General features: G+C 38.5%; 1 protein-coding gene across 1 annotated transcript; it reads right to left on the bottom strand.

The window, feature by feature from the left end:
• Window positions 1-7189: 7189 nt before the first annotated feature.
• Window positions 7190-15836, bottom strand: LOC139981603 (putative methyltransferase DDB_G0268948). The gene is made up of 6 exons (XM_071994120.1): window positions 15507-15836; window positions 13053-13207; window positions 11869-12118; window positions 11296-11387; window positions 9712-9855; window positions 7190-9186 (listed from the first exon to the last, which is right to left on the bottom strand). Exons 1-6 carry the CDS (start codon window positions 15636-15638, stop codon window positions 9084-9086), a joined length of 876 nt encoding a protein of 291 aa, XP_071850221.1. The 5' UTR covers window positions 15639-15836; the 3' UTR covers window positions 7190-9083.
• Between the last annotated feature and the right edge of the window lie 2297 nt (window positions 15837-18133).

The raw sequence follows: 18133 nt of genomic DNA, 5'->3' as shown, positions 1-18133 counted from the left end.
ACATTATGGGTATGTTTTGAAGTGAGTTTATTCACGAGAAATGTGAATTTTCAAATTCTGAACAAATTTGGGGCTAAAAACCTTGAAAAGTGGGGCTGACGGGTATTGTGGGCCGCCATGTAGAATCACCTACAAAAGCAAAGACCCACAGGAGATGCGATCAGGTCGAAAATGACGTGTGCCGGGTTGACAATCTTCAAAAAGGTTATGGATGGAAAAAAAACTATTAGGAAATACTTGGTTCTCAGGCCAAAAGTGTACATCTGGTTGGTCATTTCAAGCCCGAGAAGTGCCGTTTCCGGTGATCTGGGGGGTATCAAAACCAGAAATTTTCTTGTACGCTGCGCGCCAACCGATGGTGGCGCTCCGCTTAGATAGTAATTCGCGCCCCCCGGGTTAGAAAATCCTGGATACGCGCCTGGTATAGACTATATTTTAATCAAATTGATTGAAAGATCCAATCTTTCGATTAACTGGATTTTCAAAATGGATATTCAAAATAACGAGTTGTTAAGATAGAACCGTCTTATATAACAATATTGTATGTAATATAATACTACTATGTTATTATTACGTTTCCAAGGTAGTTCTACTCAGCATTCACACGTACTTGTTGTAAGTGTGCCGTATAACTGGACTTGGACATTTTTTCATTCTTGTTAAAGTTGAAGCTAGCGAGACCATTATTTGATTTTCTTTCATTTTGGGGAAAAACAGTGATGAAATTTAATTTAACAGCTTTTTATATCTTTCTACCTTACATTGACTATTATGTTATCTCAGGTAGAGAAGACTGGACAGTCTGCGCACTACCTGACTAAACTATGTAGTCCAGTCGCTTTGATTAAGGAGCCTCTGATACGTGCAGGAACATGTCTCGCAAACTATATACATGTGTTAGAGAAATATCACTTTCACTGAGGGGCTTAGTTGCTTGTAATGGACCCATACGGTATAACATAACAAAGTTAAAGAGTGCAGTTCAAGAAGTGGACCCACGGAAAATAGGCCTATTACAGAACAAAATTATAAAGTTAGAGCACATACATGTTTACGGACCCCCATCTGGGCCACCGTAGTTTCTACAAACTGAGGACCTCAGGTCCACCGGTTTTCTACCGCACTCACTTCCTACACCACTGTGCCAGACTGGCTGCAATTTATGATGTAGTTGTTTGAATATTTCTAAAAGTATACGAGCGCCCCCACATTTAATTGTGAATGGTTTCTCATTCTTTCGAAACAACGTTCGTCTGGTCAGTATATTTAATAGTTTGCTGAAAAGTTAAACTTTATTTTTTAAAGTAATACGGACACCTATAGCCAATTTGCCCCATACTCGGTATGTTTGTTGTGGGCGATAATCTCATTCAAACTCTGTTGAAATTTTTCGAAAAGCTCTTTTCGTTTCCAAGATATACATAGCCTATTTGAAGTTTCATAAATCTGGGAAACTCATTACATATGTACAAACTACGACGTGGAGTGTTGCACTCATCAAAATGTCTTCTTTTAGCCCTTAATAAGTTAACCCATAATTATAAGCCCACTGCATATATCATTTGAATACTGTGATGTTCCCCTTTTAAAAAAGACCATAAAATATTTTTATAAATGCGGATGAATAACAGAACATAAAATTAGGCAGTCACTCTCATTACTCTCATTACGTCACAATGTGCATAATTAGCTAATGTTTATTCATAAATAAAAGCAGAATTAAAAAAGACTTGTAAATGATCAATCTTTGATGGATTTTGATGGGAGTTGCAGCTATTTTCATGATTTCTAATGCCTATTAGAGTTATAAGGATACTGTTGATAGGTGTACAGAACTGTGAATTATTCTTATCCATTGCTTCGTTTATTCTCTGTATGTATAGGCCTATCCTATATAGGAGACTGCACCATGCAGAAATATACACAGTGTGTACATAGTATTTAAAATCAAGAACTGAACAATGAGCACAATAAAGAAAGATGATATCAGCTTATATAAAACCTTTAACTTAATACAAATTTTAACAAAAAAACAACAACTAAGGTATGCGGAAATTAACCGTTGGCCATCATTCACAAAACTTCTTGGGTGACGTCATATCCTCATTCACGCGATGACCCTTTCATCCAGATTTATAGACTAGGACAGCCATTGGACCATAGTAAAAGTACAAGAAGTGCTTGATTTCGTGTGTGACGTAACTACCGAAGTGCTTACCGGCCACGCAATGCCATGTCGGGCCATGTAATTCATCCAACTGACGTTTTAGGAAAGATGCGATGTCCTTTTCAACTTGGAATTTCTCCAATGCTTGACGAGCGAGTCGAAGCACGTCCTCTCGCATCTTGTCATCCATATCAGCATTCTTCACGACTGCTTTCTTGTTATTGTTGTTGCTGTTCCCAGAACTGTAATGACTCGTCATGATGTCTGTTGATGACGTCACCTAGACAAAAAATTAAGATGTACCTTATAGAATGTTTTTCTTGTTTTTTTTTATGTTTTTCTTGTTTTTTGTTTTTTTTTAAGCGGTTTTATTGTTGAGATAAAAATCACTAGCGTTTATTTGTCGCGAGCGGTTAGAGAAACATGTTTCATTTTAAAGTATAAAGTAAAATTATAAATTCAATATAATCTATCACATTAAATGATACCATCTTTAAGAGTGTCGGATCCAAGATTTTAAGAATGTGGGGTGGGGTGGGGTTGGCCCTAGAGATTTTTACAAGCGAAGGGGGCTAATGGATCATTCTGAGGATTATTTAGACAATGTATTAGGTCTATATATTAGTATGTCTAAACGCAAGGTTGTGCTATAATTACTACTGTTGGATGTATTTGAGAGGTTGAAAGGGGAGGGAAGGGGGAGGGTGAGGGGTGTGACCCACCAAGCCCTGGTCTAATTAAGCGTAACACGATGCCTACGTTTGTTGCATGGCTGTTTTTCAAATGTCTATTTTTTTTCTTCAAGATATAGTAATGATGTTAGTCGATATTAGTCGATCTCAATACGTCGCTCAAAAGAATGTCGACATTTCTCGATAAAGATAAATTATGATATCGACATTTGTTGCTAAAGTATACGTTTAGGTAGAAAATTAAGTTTGATATGCTTTATACCATCAAAGAGCAGCGCTATCATCACAGGTTCTGATTCTATGTAACACGTCAAAAATTTTGACCCTTCAAACAGCTGGATTTCATGAATTTAACATATGACTGGACTATAATATATATAGCTTAAGAAGTAGACCTTTAGGTCAGTTTCTTACATGCAATAGAACACTCCATGGGGAAAAAGTATTAAATACCATATCATACATGCGGATAATTTATAATAGCCAATTTATCACTTAACCTAGCTTAAGTTCACAGTAGCCTCCCTCCCACCCCCCCCACCCCAAACAGACGTATGCTTACAGACATACTGTCCTATAAGTTTTACGTGGAGAAATATAACTAACTGTTTTTGGCGTTTTATAAAAACGTCTGTTGCAATTTGACCACGGGTGACTACCATTAGACTTCCCTATCGAAGAACTGAGTACATTGCTGATGAATCTTATCCTAAGATTATAATTCTTTGATTGATTTTCGATTCTTTCCATCACATCTCAAAATCATAAAGAAGAAAATGGTTAGTGATTAAAAGAATGAATAGAAAACTACTGACACCTACCGCAATACCAGCTGTCCGAAAAATTAATCTGTTTATATATATATAGAAATATATAGTCCTATAGATATAACTATATGTACGTAAAGTTCTCTCCCGGCTCTGCAACTACGTCATGTAAAGTACTATGTAAAGTCGGAAAAAGACTATACGTAGGTACAAATTTTGTTATTTTTCAAAACTGATACAACTTTATGAAGAACAGCTTTTCAACTGATACTACTACTCATGGTATTTTATTTCTTTGATCAAAACTGCACCATGACTTCAACCACAGGACAGGTAATATATAAACGTGAGAAACATCTCAAGGGGAACCACACCCTCCTTTTTTGTTTTCTATAAACTCTGTTACCGCAAGTAGTGGCAGAGGGAAGGTGTAGGTTTAACAATAGGCTTGAGTTTGTGTAGAACAGCAGTCAAGGTCTATCGCCGAACCTTTGACAATACTTAGTTGACATCCAAGACACCTCTTATGATCCATGTATGAGCAATCGAATATGCCAATAATGAACAGTTTACACACACACACACACACACATAAATATATATATATATATATATATATATATATATATATATATATATATATATATATATATATATATATTGAATGTGTAGCAAGTGGTATCACAGATATATAGTAAATCAATCAAGAATAACACACCAGAAAATTCCACTTCACGACCGGTTTCGTCCTTTTGGAACTCATCGGGCGAAGGTAGGAATCGAACCCCGGATCTTGTGTCACGAACCGAAGTCCGTACCTCTCGACCACAGTGATTCTACTGGTGTGTTAAGGGCTGTTATTGAGGGCGTACAACCCAAAGTGTTAAGATTGTACAGAGTGCACCCCTGGTGCTTTGAATCTGACAAGTTTACACAGAATAACCATTCTTTATAGGTGCAAGCCAATGCGTAAATAAGAATTGAATGTGTAGCAAGTGGTATGACAGATATACAGTAAATCAATAAAGAATAACACACCAGAAAAATTCCACTTCACGACCGGTTTTGTTTGCGATAGGGTGAAAGGGTCTTATTATCTCCCTGCACACCCCCGCCCCCACCCACCTGACTGGCAACGGAGGTGGGTGCTACCTGGGCACGTAAGAGATGGAAAAATTAGACAGAACAGTACAAAATACAAAGAAGGAAGTATCCATTTAAAAATTCCACTTCACGACCAGTTTCGTCCTTCACCGCGTTCCCCTACCACCCCCTAACCTATACTTTTCTTCAGACGTTCGAGTCCCCATCGTAATTTGTTAACGAATAACACAGACAAAGACACAATCCAGATAAGGACACAATCCAGTGTATTAATATTTCCGTGATCATGGGCTATCTTCTGACAAGGGCGGCGGAAGCACTTTCAATCTGGGGGGGGGGGGCACCGACATCAAAGGGCACTTTGCAGAAATTCGATTGGACTGATGCAGCCTTACATTTAGTACCCTTTATAACTCTTATTGTATTATCTTATTTGCGTATACACATCACTCCATCAACGCCCCTCACCCCCCCCCCCCCTCAAGGAAAATATGCATACTAGCACTGCAATATCCAATGTGCAAATTGGGAAACAAGGAACAAGTTTTCTTTTGAGACAAAATGAGGTGAAATCATGCTAGTTGCTAATGTAGGATTCTTCGAATTAGAGTTATTTCTTGTTAATATCTTAACAAATTTTTCAATTCGAAATAGCTTTGAGTTTGACCCACAGAAATTTATTAGAAGTCAGGGGCGTAGCCAGGATTTGCAAAGTTGTATGCACGACTATCTGAGCGGAGCGCCACCATCGGTTTGGCGCGGAGCGTACAAGAAAAATTCTGGTTTTACAAACCCCTCAGATGGCCGGAAACGGCCCTTCCCGAGTGTTCATTCTGGTTCCCTGGCCTCTTGCTAACTTGAGACACCTCAATTTTTATGTAGAAAAAGGGCACATTTTTAACCTGAGGAAAAGTGGGGGGGGGGGGGCACGTGCCCCCTGTGCCCCCCCCGGTTCCGCCGCCCTTGTATCTTCAACAATATATTGTTAAAGGTAGGCCTAGATCACAAAAGGTGTTAGTGAGATTGATTTACAACGATGTCACAAAAACGTAGTTAAAAAAAGTGTAAGGGCTTAACTAATCATTTTCAACTACAAAACATTTCACAAAGTGTAAGCTCTTTCCTTGGATATTCTTCCAACATTTGCTGATGACGTCAGCTTTAGCTGATTGGTAATTTATATATGAATGATATAATCCATAGATACATATTCACAAACTATAATCGTCGAATCGTGGATTTCAAGCTACATGGGTTGAGCTCAAGGGCGGCGGAACCGGGGGGGCACAGGGGGCACGTGCCCCCCCCCCACTTTTCCTCAGGTTAAAAATGTGCCCTTTTTCTACATAAAAATTGAGGCCAGGGAACCAGAATGAACACTCGGGAAGGGCCGTTTCCGGCCATCTGAGGGGTTTGTAAAACCAAAAATTTTCTTGTACGCTCCGCGCCAACCGAAGGTGGCGCTCCGCTCAGATAGTCGTGCATACAACTTTGCAAATCCTGGCTATACGCCCCTGACTTTTAATGAATTTCTGTGAATGGAAAAAAATTATTAGGATATTAACAAGAAATAAACTCTAATTCGGAAGATTCCTACATTAGCAACTAGCATGTTTTCACCTCATTTTGTCTCAAAAGAAAACTTGTTCCTTGCTTCCCAATTTGCACATTGGATATTGCAGTGCTAGTATGCATATTTTCCTTGAGGGGGGGGGGGGGGGGTGCAGGACGTTGATGGAGTGATGTGTATACGCAAATAAGTTAGTACAATAAGAGTTATAAAGGGTACTAAATATAAGGCTGCATCAGTCCAATCGAATTTCTGCAAAGTGCCCTTTGATTTCGGTGCCCCCCCAGATTTAAAGTGCTTCCGCCGCCCTTGGTTGAGCTTCCGGGATATTTCAAACATCGAAATCTCAGTGAACTATCTGCGAGTTCGCCGTAGATTGAGACCCTGGCCGACCGAAAAGGTTGAGCTCGGAGGATGTGTCAACCAGGAGTTTTGTTGCCTTGTGAAAAAAAGGTAAAATAAGCCACAAAATATTCTATGGAAAGTACGTGGTTGCATGCTCAGCGTCATATATAGTGAAACATCATAGACAACTCTTTAAGTAGGATTATTATAATGTTGGCGTGCAAAGGTTTTCAAATGGTGATGGGTTTCTAAAGAGATACCGACTGAATAGGCAGGCTGTGTACCTTGGGGAGGGGCCCTACATGTGGGTCCGATTCAACGACCTCAGGAGTGCTCCCAGACGTCGACTGGTAGATTCTGTGACATATATATATAGAATATAATAAATTAGGTTGTAATTTTTGCGATAGGGTGAAGTGGTCTTATCATCTCCCTGCACACCCCCCGCCCCACCCACCTGACTGGCAACGGAGGTGGGTGCTACCTGGGCACGTAAGAGATGGAAAAATGAGACAGAACAGTACGAAATACAAAAAAGGAAGTATCCATTTATTAATCCATTTATTAAACCATTTTTTTTGTTAATATATATGCTTTCATTTGGTAAATGAAATATGATGATGAAACAAGAAATTGGAGCCCATACCAAATAAGTTTTTTTTGTATTGAATCATTACTAATTATTAATAATTAAATTATTACTAAACATAGAGATTCATCTTATTAAAAGGCACACCAGCAGTTTTAGAATACTGTTAATGAAACATCGGACCGATTTACGAATACATTTTATTGTTAATTCAAGCTTACAAAAATAAATGTGCCAAAAATGATTACTCGGACAAAAAGCCCACCAACTCACAGAATGTGGTTTAAATGGGCCGTGTTTTGACAAAGTGGACAGATCGTAAATCGGAGAGATATGATTGGAGAGAAAGAAAGGCCAGAAAATCTGTTAGATGATAGCGGTTTGTGTTTAATTTATGTAAAACATTAAGGTGGCGTCAAAATGTTAAGACCTTTTGCTGCAAATCATAATTTTCGTTCCTAGGCGATCGTAATTAATCGTTTCGTTGTAAAATGTTGATTTCATGAGAATTATTAGTTATTCATAATTTTGGTGCATATTCTTTAACATGATGGCATTCTGGTGTGAGCGTAATTCATTATCTTTTTTACAGAATATTGAATTGAAGAGATTCATTATTTTAAGTGATACATTTGATCCTTTTGCTGCAAATTGTAAAACTTGAAGACAATTCATAAATTGATCCTCTTTTCTTGGGGTATCATTTTTGCAGAAAAATGTTGAAATCATCACTGAGAGAAAATGTTAGGAATATTTTATATTGAATATCATTGGGCAGCATTTTCTTGTAGATTTAAAAAAAAATGAATGTAATTTATAAACCCATATAGTTTAAAATAAATTGCCTGAGTCGGGTAGCTAAAAATCGGAACCGGGTAACCGTCATCATAACCCGATCAGATAACGGGTACCCGGAACTCCAGACCGGATATTGAAAAACAAAAAAAATCGCGGAACTAGCCAAACACAATATACATCAATGGCAGATCACTATGCCACCTTACATTAAACCTCTGAAATAAACGTTTTCAATCGATACTCCTGTCGTTATGATGTATAATAACTCATAATGCAAATGCACATGAAATAAAGAAAAACATTGCAAAAAATATTTCCGCCTGTTTCTTTTACAACGATCCATGGTCCGCATTAACCGCCGGATTGCGCGATTCCGGATTCCCACAATTTGATTTCAAATCCCGCATGTCAAAAGTTGCAACGGGATTCCCCGTAAATAAATTTCAACCCTGAACTTGAATTTAAGCGATGTAGCGATTCATTGCCAAACGATCGCGTTTTGAGAAAAAAAAAACGTTTAGAAATAAGCAAATTTTTGGAAGGTACATGCTAATTTTTGAAGAGGGAATGTACTATTTTACGTACGCTGTTGCGATGGATTGAAGATTACAATTTTGAGTAGATTTCCCAGGTATAAAATTTTCGTTTTTGGTGGTGAGTGATTTTATCCACACACAAGATGGCTAAAACTTGAAATTGTAAGTAATAAAAACAACCATCTACACTAGAAGAAAGTTATTTCATGAAATTAATCTTCCGCATTCGCTTGTCTTAATTAAAACATGTAGATCTACGGAATTACTGAAATCATGAAAGCACTCTCGTAGCAGTTATGCGATCTTTTGCCCAGAAAACATGTACCCGTTTTGTGCGTTTTTGATTTGGGTATCCGAAGGTTCGGTCGGGTACCCCAGAAACCGGACTCAGCCCTATTGATTAGTCAGTAAGTTTTCTGCATAAAAACAAGAGATATGAATGAATGAGGGGTCAAACCCATTATGTTGGTTTAAGCCTTTCCGTTTGAAAGTGTAATACGTTGGAAACTATTACATTAAGCCAATGGCTTTCGTGAGAGTATAACGTACATGGCCGTACATAACTCCAAGGGGTACTCATCTGGTTTATCAGTGACTTCCTTCATAATGTTCCGAAGTCTGAGGAAAAAATAAGTAAGAATGATGACGGCTCCAAAACGAAATATTTTCTTTACAACTATACACAGTAGTGAAAAAAATATTCTTGTAGTTATCCATAAGCAGGTTCCTTGCCCTTTGACCCCCCCACCCCCTGAATGGGCCCCAAAACCTACCAGAGTACACCTTGGGATATGCTGCGGGAAGGCGGGTGTGTGGGGGAGGGCGGTTTAAAGGGAAGACCCAAAGCACTGAATCAACAATACTCGACCAGGGTGCTGCCTCAATATTAAAAAACAAGCTTGTACATATCGCAGTGTGTGGAACGGAGAGAGGAACCTGGTGGCAGGTGTACCACAGGATTATCTTTCTTCAAGGAAATGATCAAATGAAATATCATGACCTATCCCAACCTAACCATATCCAAACACAACACAACCTACCTGTAAACATGTGTCATGTAACATTCTTCGTTAATTTCTTTGTACCTCATCTTACCCCCCCTCCATCCCCCCCCCACCTCTCATCAACTGCGCCTTTACGTACTTTTCTATGAACTGTTGGGCAAGTTTCTCAGATTCAACGTTGTTTTCTTTACAGTAATTCTGCCAAAGACCGAGACTTTTCAAGTAACCAACTACAGATATTATATTTGACGGATACGACATCTCCATCTCGTGTCTGGAAGTACTGAAAGAAATAAGAAAACAAAAAGGCTTTATTCCTAATTTATTTCTACCCTTAATTCAAGGGTTTGGTAGTTTCGTCTGTTTTGCAATGACTGAACTAAACATACATTGATTCTTTGAATTATATTTAAAACGGAAATCCTAGACGAAGCATGTACAAACACATTCCACCACATTTAAATGAAATGATATGGTAACCACAAAATGCGTATAAGGCATATTACCCTTCATTGAGAATGTAAATCAGAACTCGAAATATGCCAAAACATTTTTAAATTCTCTCTAGTCCTACAGGTAAGTTCATCTTTCCAATAAATACATGGTTATTATGACGGTCATGATCGAACCATTACAAAATAAGTGGTCAAGTGGTTAAGGCAGTGGACTTGTGATCTAAGGTTTTGCTTGTTGAAAAGTTGAAGGAGGCATACTCCTATTAGATTCTATATCAATCCACCTGAGTGTTTCTCCTTCAGCCAAAGTGCCAAAAGCAGCACGAGAACATGATCATGTTTTCTACGTTATCCATCAGGATCTGTTTTTTTTTTTGTGGCTTGCATGTTTAAGAGCATGAATGGAAAGTACATGTGGTGCATAAATTGGGTCAATTGAGGCAATTTTAGACCACTTTAGGCCTCGTAGTGGCAGCGAACAAAACTTGTTTACATCTGAGTAAAGAGGTTTGTTTACAGGTGACGAAACCTTTTGGTTTTCATAGCAAAAAATATGCCTGCACATGATACGGAAACTTGATGGTGCCATGAAAGGCCAACTTGTCATCTATCCAGTGATGGGTAGCGTTTAGCTTGTGAGAACTTCTGTCTAGACTTAGAGACCACATTACTTTTATGATTTAGTGGGTAAGTCAATGGGGCTTTTAATAGGCATATGCTGCCTAGAGTCCTGGCCAGATCATTACGTTGTATCCTTAATTGGGCAAGGCACTTTATCTCCATTGCCTCTCTTCACCCAGGTGTATAAATGGGGACCTGTGAGATAAACTGTCAGCTGGGTGCTGTTTAGCTGCTGCCATGTGGAGGGATTGTCTCTATGTTTGACAGGTTATCGTTGACCAGGGTAATATTGTGATGCGCCTTGAGCACCATTATCAGTGGATGTGTCTGCGCTTTATAAATCCTAAATATTAAATATAAAATAATTAAGTGGTTCGATGTGTTACTGTGTGTTTGATTTTCCTCTATTGGGCCTGTAAGAAATTCCATTTAAATATGGAAAAACAAGCTACTTCAAACCTTAAGTTAAGACCAACGATCATAAACAGTTTTATGATCGTTAATCTTCCTCATTCACAGGAATGAGAAAGGGTTGATCCGACTTTATACCTCGTCTATTAATATTAATAATTATCATGAGTAGAAGTGGTAGTATACAGTTCATTCATTGGCCATTCATGGCTTTCTCTGTAAATTACGTTTAGTACCTTTCGGTCTCTTTGTACGGTGGTTCAACTCCAAAATCTTCTCTAGCTAAAGCCGGTTTGTATCGATCCTGTTGTAGGATGGTCTCGAAAGCCTGTGGTACAAGAAAATGTCAACGTTGTTATCGATACATCAGAGTGTTTCTTCCCCAAATAGATTGAGGGGGCCTGCATGGGTTTGAATGGGGCTAAAGAAGGGGGCTACTGAAGGATTGAATGGGGCAGGAGGACTTAGAGGTGCTCGGATGACTCGAGGGGTTCGAGGGGACAGGAAGAGGGATTGAGGGTGGCTTGAAGGGATTGGGCAGAATTGAGGAGGCTTATGGAGAGGCTTATGGAGGCTTGAGAAGGTTTGCATGTGGATTAACATTGGCAAAGGGTGCACCAAACACTCAGATATCGACTTTGCTAACTGTGTGGTTGTGTCAAGACAAAAGCCAAGGTTAAAAACAAAACCACGGTCAAGGCTTATTTGTGGTAATTTTTAGGAATGTCGAGAGTGGGGAGGGTGGGGGGGGGTGTTGATCGGGTAACATCATGACCACCGATATACAAAGAGAATCAAGATGTACTCACCTCTACTACCACATCATTTAATTTTCTCAGCACTTCTGGGTTAAATGGATGCTCAGGGTTGAAGGCCAAGTTACGTGGTTCGTGGTAGTAGCTGTTATATCCAAACTGAGCGAAGCAACCTCCGGGTAATAAAACACGGTCGACCTCTTTAAAAAAGAGCTTGCAGTCAAAGTAATGGATCGCTGTTCCAACTGTGAGGAGTTGGAGGGACTTGTCTGGAATCATATGCAAATTTTCCGCTTGGCCAACACTAAAATCAAAGAGAATTTCATAAATAATAATCATAATCATAAATATAACAATAAATATAGTTATAATAATAATAATAATTATAATAATAATAATAACTATAATAATAATTGTAATAATAATCATAATAATAATTATAATAATAATTATAAGAATAATATTTAAAACATTCTAATATTTATAATATAATAATAACTATCATAATAATTATGACAAGTAATAGGAAATGGTCAGCTTACAGCAAAGAGTCAAAGACATAGACTATAATTGTTTTTTTATTATTAGTGTTACCCTGTGAGAATAACAAACAGTAAAACCTCTGCTACTGTCAGTAAAAGGGACACGATCCCTTGCAATGATCAGCTGCCAAACTGATAGAGACCAATGTGATGAACAGCTTCCTCGATCTCAAACATCTATGAAATCTTGAGTTCCATCTGGGATGGAGAATTGTACGTTTTCTGCACACACAAAGTTGAGACTTGATCGAAGCCTACATATAGCTTTCATCGAGCCACAAGTGCTTCATTTTTCTTCCTAGGATTTTATATTGTAGCTCCTGAATCACATGACCAAATAATGACACTGGTTTCAACATCAACAATGTTATCATTGTAGTTTTGTAGGGTGGGGGAGGGGGGGGTTACCTATGAAAGGTTTCAGATCCCATTGTGGCACTAGTACACAACTTCTGGAACAAGGACATCTCCCAATAGGAGCAAGATTTGTCTATACTGTTTGGATCAGATGTTCTCCACAAAAATCTGAAAAATGTGTTTTTTTTTTTGTAAATTGTTTGTTTGTTTTAGCACTGCAGAAGTGGGTCACTGCTTGAGCACTAAAAACTGTGTGTACAAGGTTAGGTAGATGAGAAAGTGCATTAACTCAGTGGAGACAGGTAAGGGCGGAATGAAGTTAACTCAATGAAGTAGTACCTGAAACTAAGATTTGGTTCCTTTATAGATGATTGTGCCTCTGCAACTTGAGTTGCGCTGTAGTCGAGTCCTAGTACATGTTTGAAATGCGGAGCCATTACTTTGGTGGAGATGCCAGTACCACAGCCAATGTCGGCTGCATTTTCATATGGGGGCTGAAAGTAAAATTTAAAACCAAACATATCAATATGCATCATGAGAATTAGCAATATGTCGATACAAGTACCAGAATTGGATATTTTCTCTTTTACTAATTAAAGGCATTGAAGACTCGCCCCAAACCGCGCTCTGAATTAGTTAACTTTCCGTTGCTTGCAAGTGAAGTTTTCTGCTGGTCGCTACAAAATGCAGACAGTAATGAAACGTGATACCTTGTTATCTTTTATCTAGACCTGATATGTCCATCGCTGTATCGTTTGTACACTGTGCTGTGGGTATTGACTGCAGCTGTATGTACTGACTGTACACAAGTGTCTAATTACCAAACTAGTGTCTAATTACCGAATAAAAAATTATTAAAGCAATCTGTGTGAGTATTTTCTGGGTTCGATGGTGGTGTCTAACACTTCTGTTACACCTCATTCGAAACTAGGTCAGATTACCGGTATTAGACGTTTCTTTTTGCGCGAGTCTTCATACTCTTTAGAAAACCTTTTTTCATTACTTGTTATACGGAAGTGAAATAATCTTAGCACCCTTCTTTTTTTCATTGTATAACTGATCCTCTTTGTTCACTGGTCCGGGGTCACGAATATTTCAAGGCATTTAAGACAAAAGGCATTTAAGACAAAAGGTTATACGAGGGAACGATTTCAATTCACATGTGCTACATAGCTGGCTATATCATAGACCTCTTTGTTGTCTATATATATGTACAGTGGCTAAGTGGGGAGCATATACTAATGCCCGAACAGATCGGAACAAAAGTTCTGTAATGCTGCCACCTTCGAAAAAGAGGCGTGTTTGCACGTGGCGAAACAAGTGATGAAGCAGTGAAATTACACACGGGAAGGCACAGCATAGTAGAATACCATACATGTGTTGTCTGTGTGCGTACAGTTGAGTACATTAAAAAGGACGTTTAAGGTCAGTCGATAATACCGCAGCCCATCACAAAACGCTGTACATTTCTGCTAGCAACGTGAAACGAAGCGTTGAACGGAAACCATCGTCCCATGAAGATTGCGGAAAATTGTGGAAGATTGGAAAATTTTGCTCATAGGTGACATGACCTCAGGCGTTCTTCGACGTGTAACTTTTTTTTTTAAGAACTACTTATTCACGGAGCACAGAACTATACACATAGCTGAGCACAGCCATTTATACATTTCTATATTTTGCTTGAATAGTTAACAATGAATAGGCCTCGTTCAAAAATGTAACACGTCGAAGGACACCTGGGGTCAAGGCACATGTGAACAAAATTTTCCACAGTGACGGTGGTTTCCGAAGGCATGAGCATATAAAACATTGAACTGTCTACCATAGCTAGTTAAACGTGAATGGAATTTTACAGGCAAGATAAGCTGACAAATCTATATTGTACTATGAAAGGTCTTTGCATTTGAGACGCACAAGAATTAATGCACACAAAAATGTGCAAACACCTCCCCCCCTCAGCTTAAACGGATGGGGGTTCCCCGAGGAGGAAAAGCATATACACACCGTAGAAATGGTATGTACGGTGATGTGAAAACTAACATAGGAAAATATACAAAATCGAGGAATGTATTTCTTAATGCACACACACACACAGAATGAGAAAGGGAGACATTTAGAAACACATCATACAATGTGAGACTAATTGTCATTGAGATCAAGACGTACAAGCTAATTTGGGATAATTTTTATAGCTTGAAGAGCAAGTTACCCATGAGCGTGGTGCTTTTACATTTCTTCTTACATAATAATACGTCGATACACGGCGGGTATATTTTGACCTTCAGATATGTCAAGTAATAAAGTGAATTTGTCGTCATAAAAACAAAACAGAAAAACAACCTTCCACTGTGTTTAATAATAATACCAGCAGAGTTGATCAAAGCATTGTTAATGACAAGCACCTAGAATTTTCTATATGGTGTCTTTTATACAGTGTCTTGCCATATATGGGCGCAGATAGTAGTACTAGTATGCTGCTCTTGTCTAAGAAGATACTAAACTTGTTTTCCACACCGTACATAGCGCTTACATTTTTTCTTAATCACAAAGAGTGAAAAAGTGTTGTGTAAAGCACACACAAATATATATATATATATATATATGTATAAAGATAGATAGATACATAAAGTATGTTAAGTATATAAAGGCCAAAATTGTAAACTTCTACTGACCAAAGTTCGCACGGGTGAATAGTTATACCAGGGAGCTGATGCTCTAACGTTAGAGTAGCAGCTCCCTGGTTATACTTAGGCATAGTTAATACTGATTATATTTGCTTAACGTAGGAATTACCTTAAACGTCACGGAAAGAAATTTTAATATTTTCTGCGGTAAACCTTCATGTGTGTATCGTGGTCGGCATTCATGGTACACTTGGGAAATATCCCTAGTCGCAAACACTTCAGGACTTAATTCAACGGCCATGATAACAATTCCACTCGTGTAGGTTTGACAAAGATGTATTAACAGCGAACGTATAAAGCCTCGGTAATTTCACTCAGCTATCACTAGCACAGCACATACAAATAACACTGTGGATTATATACACCGGTATTTAACACGAGGTTTACGAGCTTCGTTGTTGTTCACAGTGGAACCACGTCAGTGTATCTCAACATCGGCTGTTCGGGGACAGCATAAGTAGGCACAGCGTTAAGGAGGCCTCTAGGTTACACTGAGATATTTTACATAATGCTGTTCTGCCAGGTAATTTGCTCCCTGCGTCTGCTAAAGTTAGTTGGACAGTTTCCAGAGGTTCTCTTTGAAGATTGCCGTAGAACCTTAGTATGGAGTTAGTATAACGTGTGTTGTACATTTGGTAGGAGAGCTTCTCTGCGCAGTAAAGTGGGTATGTCAGTTCCACAACTTTTAATAATCCGAAAGAGGCTGAGACAACTGTTTAGAACAGTTTTAAATAATTTGCACATTAGTTTGCATAACAATCGAGATCTCAAACCCATCATACCTGGAATTTTATGCATGAAATAAATAAAAGTAAGCCGAAATTTTCCATTGCTTATGTGTACATGATGTATCTGTTTCCATAGTTATGAAAATAGTACTACTGGGTGCACATTGGTTATGAGTCAAAGGTTTTTAAGGACGGGACAAGCTCAATGGAATAACGTTTTTTAGGTTTTCATAGTCATGGGTGTTTGTTAGGGTTAGGGGGAGGGGGGTGGGTTCAACTGCTCCTACACCAGCTAGAGCGACAGAAGGAGATTCAGACTGGTAGGGATATTCAGACACATTTAGAGACATGAAGAATCTAGGGTGGTCGCTTGGAAGGGGTCAGATGATCTCAGTGTGTTTCGGGAGGGGGTCTAAGGGGGTCGATCGATATATCTGATACGAGCAAACAAAGCACGAGTGCTGTGAAACGTAGGCAAATATGATTTTCTATGTGGGTGGTGTGTTTACTGAAGGTGGGGACCTTTTCATTGAGCACCGTCCTGGTGGAGGGGTGTATATTTGTGGAATTAAGAGTGCTTATAGGTGCATGATGTTCAGTTTAGACAATGTACCTTGTCCGTGTTAATAGTCAAGTTTCATATATATATATATATATATATATATATATATATATATATATATATATATATATATATATATATATACATATATATATATATAAATATATATATATATATATATATATATATATATATATATATATATATATATATATATATATATATATATATATATATATATATGTGTGTGTGTGTGTGTGTGTGTGTGTGTGTGTGTATATAAACTTCCTTTTATGAACATGTATTTGGTCGAATAAAAAATAAGAGAACGTTCTACAGGAATATGTTATTATAATATAAAAGGATCAGGAGCGTGCTCAAGGGGAGGTGTGGGGCCGGTGAGGGCATGACTCCCCACCTCCGATCGTCAGGCGGGGGAAATGGTCCAGTAGGTTTTTTTTATACGTTCTACCGGGGAAGGACTGGACCACTACAACGTGTTTATCCCCCACCCCTCCCCCCCCCCCCCATCTTTGTTTTTCTGTTCAACCTCATACAAAGTATTTATGAACAAAACCTTGCGTTTATGACTAATTATATAGACCTAGTTGCCTCAGAATACACCATTTGTCGTCTAAATGTTGCATGGGGAACGGCCCTCTAGATAAGCGTCATCTTCGTTGTACCCAGTGTAGGAATTGCAATTGAAACTCACAAATGTTACATTTTGCAATATTTTGTTGCATTTTTCGAGAGTTCAACAATATATTTTTTGTGTGTGCAAATATTCCCGAAACTGCAAAGACTGTTAACAGTTGACTTATACAACCAACGAACTTCCTTATTACAGGCTCAGCCTAATTGTTTCAAATGCCACCGCCTTTTATCCACTCGGCCACAGCACCCCTTTTGATGGATGGCATTTATACCTTTCCGTAGCTTCGTCATCTCTCTGCGGTGCGATGATATTCGTGATCCAGTTATTTGTTTCCTCTCGTATCAAGAAATGATCTTTAATTAGTTTCCTAAATTTCTGGACATGCAGGTTTATTAATTTCCTAAATTTATGAACATCCAGGTTAGGTTCTTCAATAAAAAGTCTTTGATGAGAGATTCCGGTAAGTAGTACAATATATACGGGATAAGGTTCATGAAATGTTTTAATTAGTCAAAACAAGAGATCAAGGAAAGTATAAATACTCACCAGTCGTGATACAAGGGCACCACCTTACTATAACACGGTCGGGGATCGCACCCCGAACCTGACGATTGCTAAGCCTCATTGCTTCAATGTCAACGCATTTATATCCACTCGGTCAGAGCACCGGTAAGTCCAAGGGCTTTATATTGACATACCATAGCTGGGCCAGAGAGAAATATTGGTTGGAGCAAAGGGCCAAAGAGAATCAAAATCTAACTATACCTACATATATCGAGCAATGGCCG

The sequence above is a fragment of the Apostichopus japonicus genome, chromosome 2, assembly GCF_037975245.1.
Source record: "Apostichopus japonicus isolate 1M-3 chromosome 2, ASM3797524v1, whole genome shotgun sequence".
Lineage (NCBI taxonomy): Eukaryota > Metazoa > Echinodermata > Holothuroidea > Aspidochirotida > Stichopodidae > Apostichopus > Apostichopus japonicus.
This window is presented reverse-complemented; position numbering and strand designations above follow the sequence as displayed.

What these genes read in the sequence shown, in the direction of transcription:
- LOC139981603 (XM_071994120.1), bottom strand. Translation starts at nt 15,638, where the DNA reads ATGGCCGTTGAATTAAGTCCTGAAGTGTTTGCGACTAGGGATATTTCC. An exon ending in TAAATGATGTGGTAGTAGAG is followed by an intron (nt 11,388 to 11,868) that starts GTGAGTACATCT and finishes CTTGTACCACAG; the next exon opens with GCTTTCGAGACCATCCTACA. An exon ending in GCCCAACAGTTCATAGAAAA is followed by an intron (nt 9,187 to 9,711) that starts GTACGTAAAGGC and finishes TTTTTTCCTCAG; the next exon opens with ACTTCGGAACATTATGAAGG.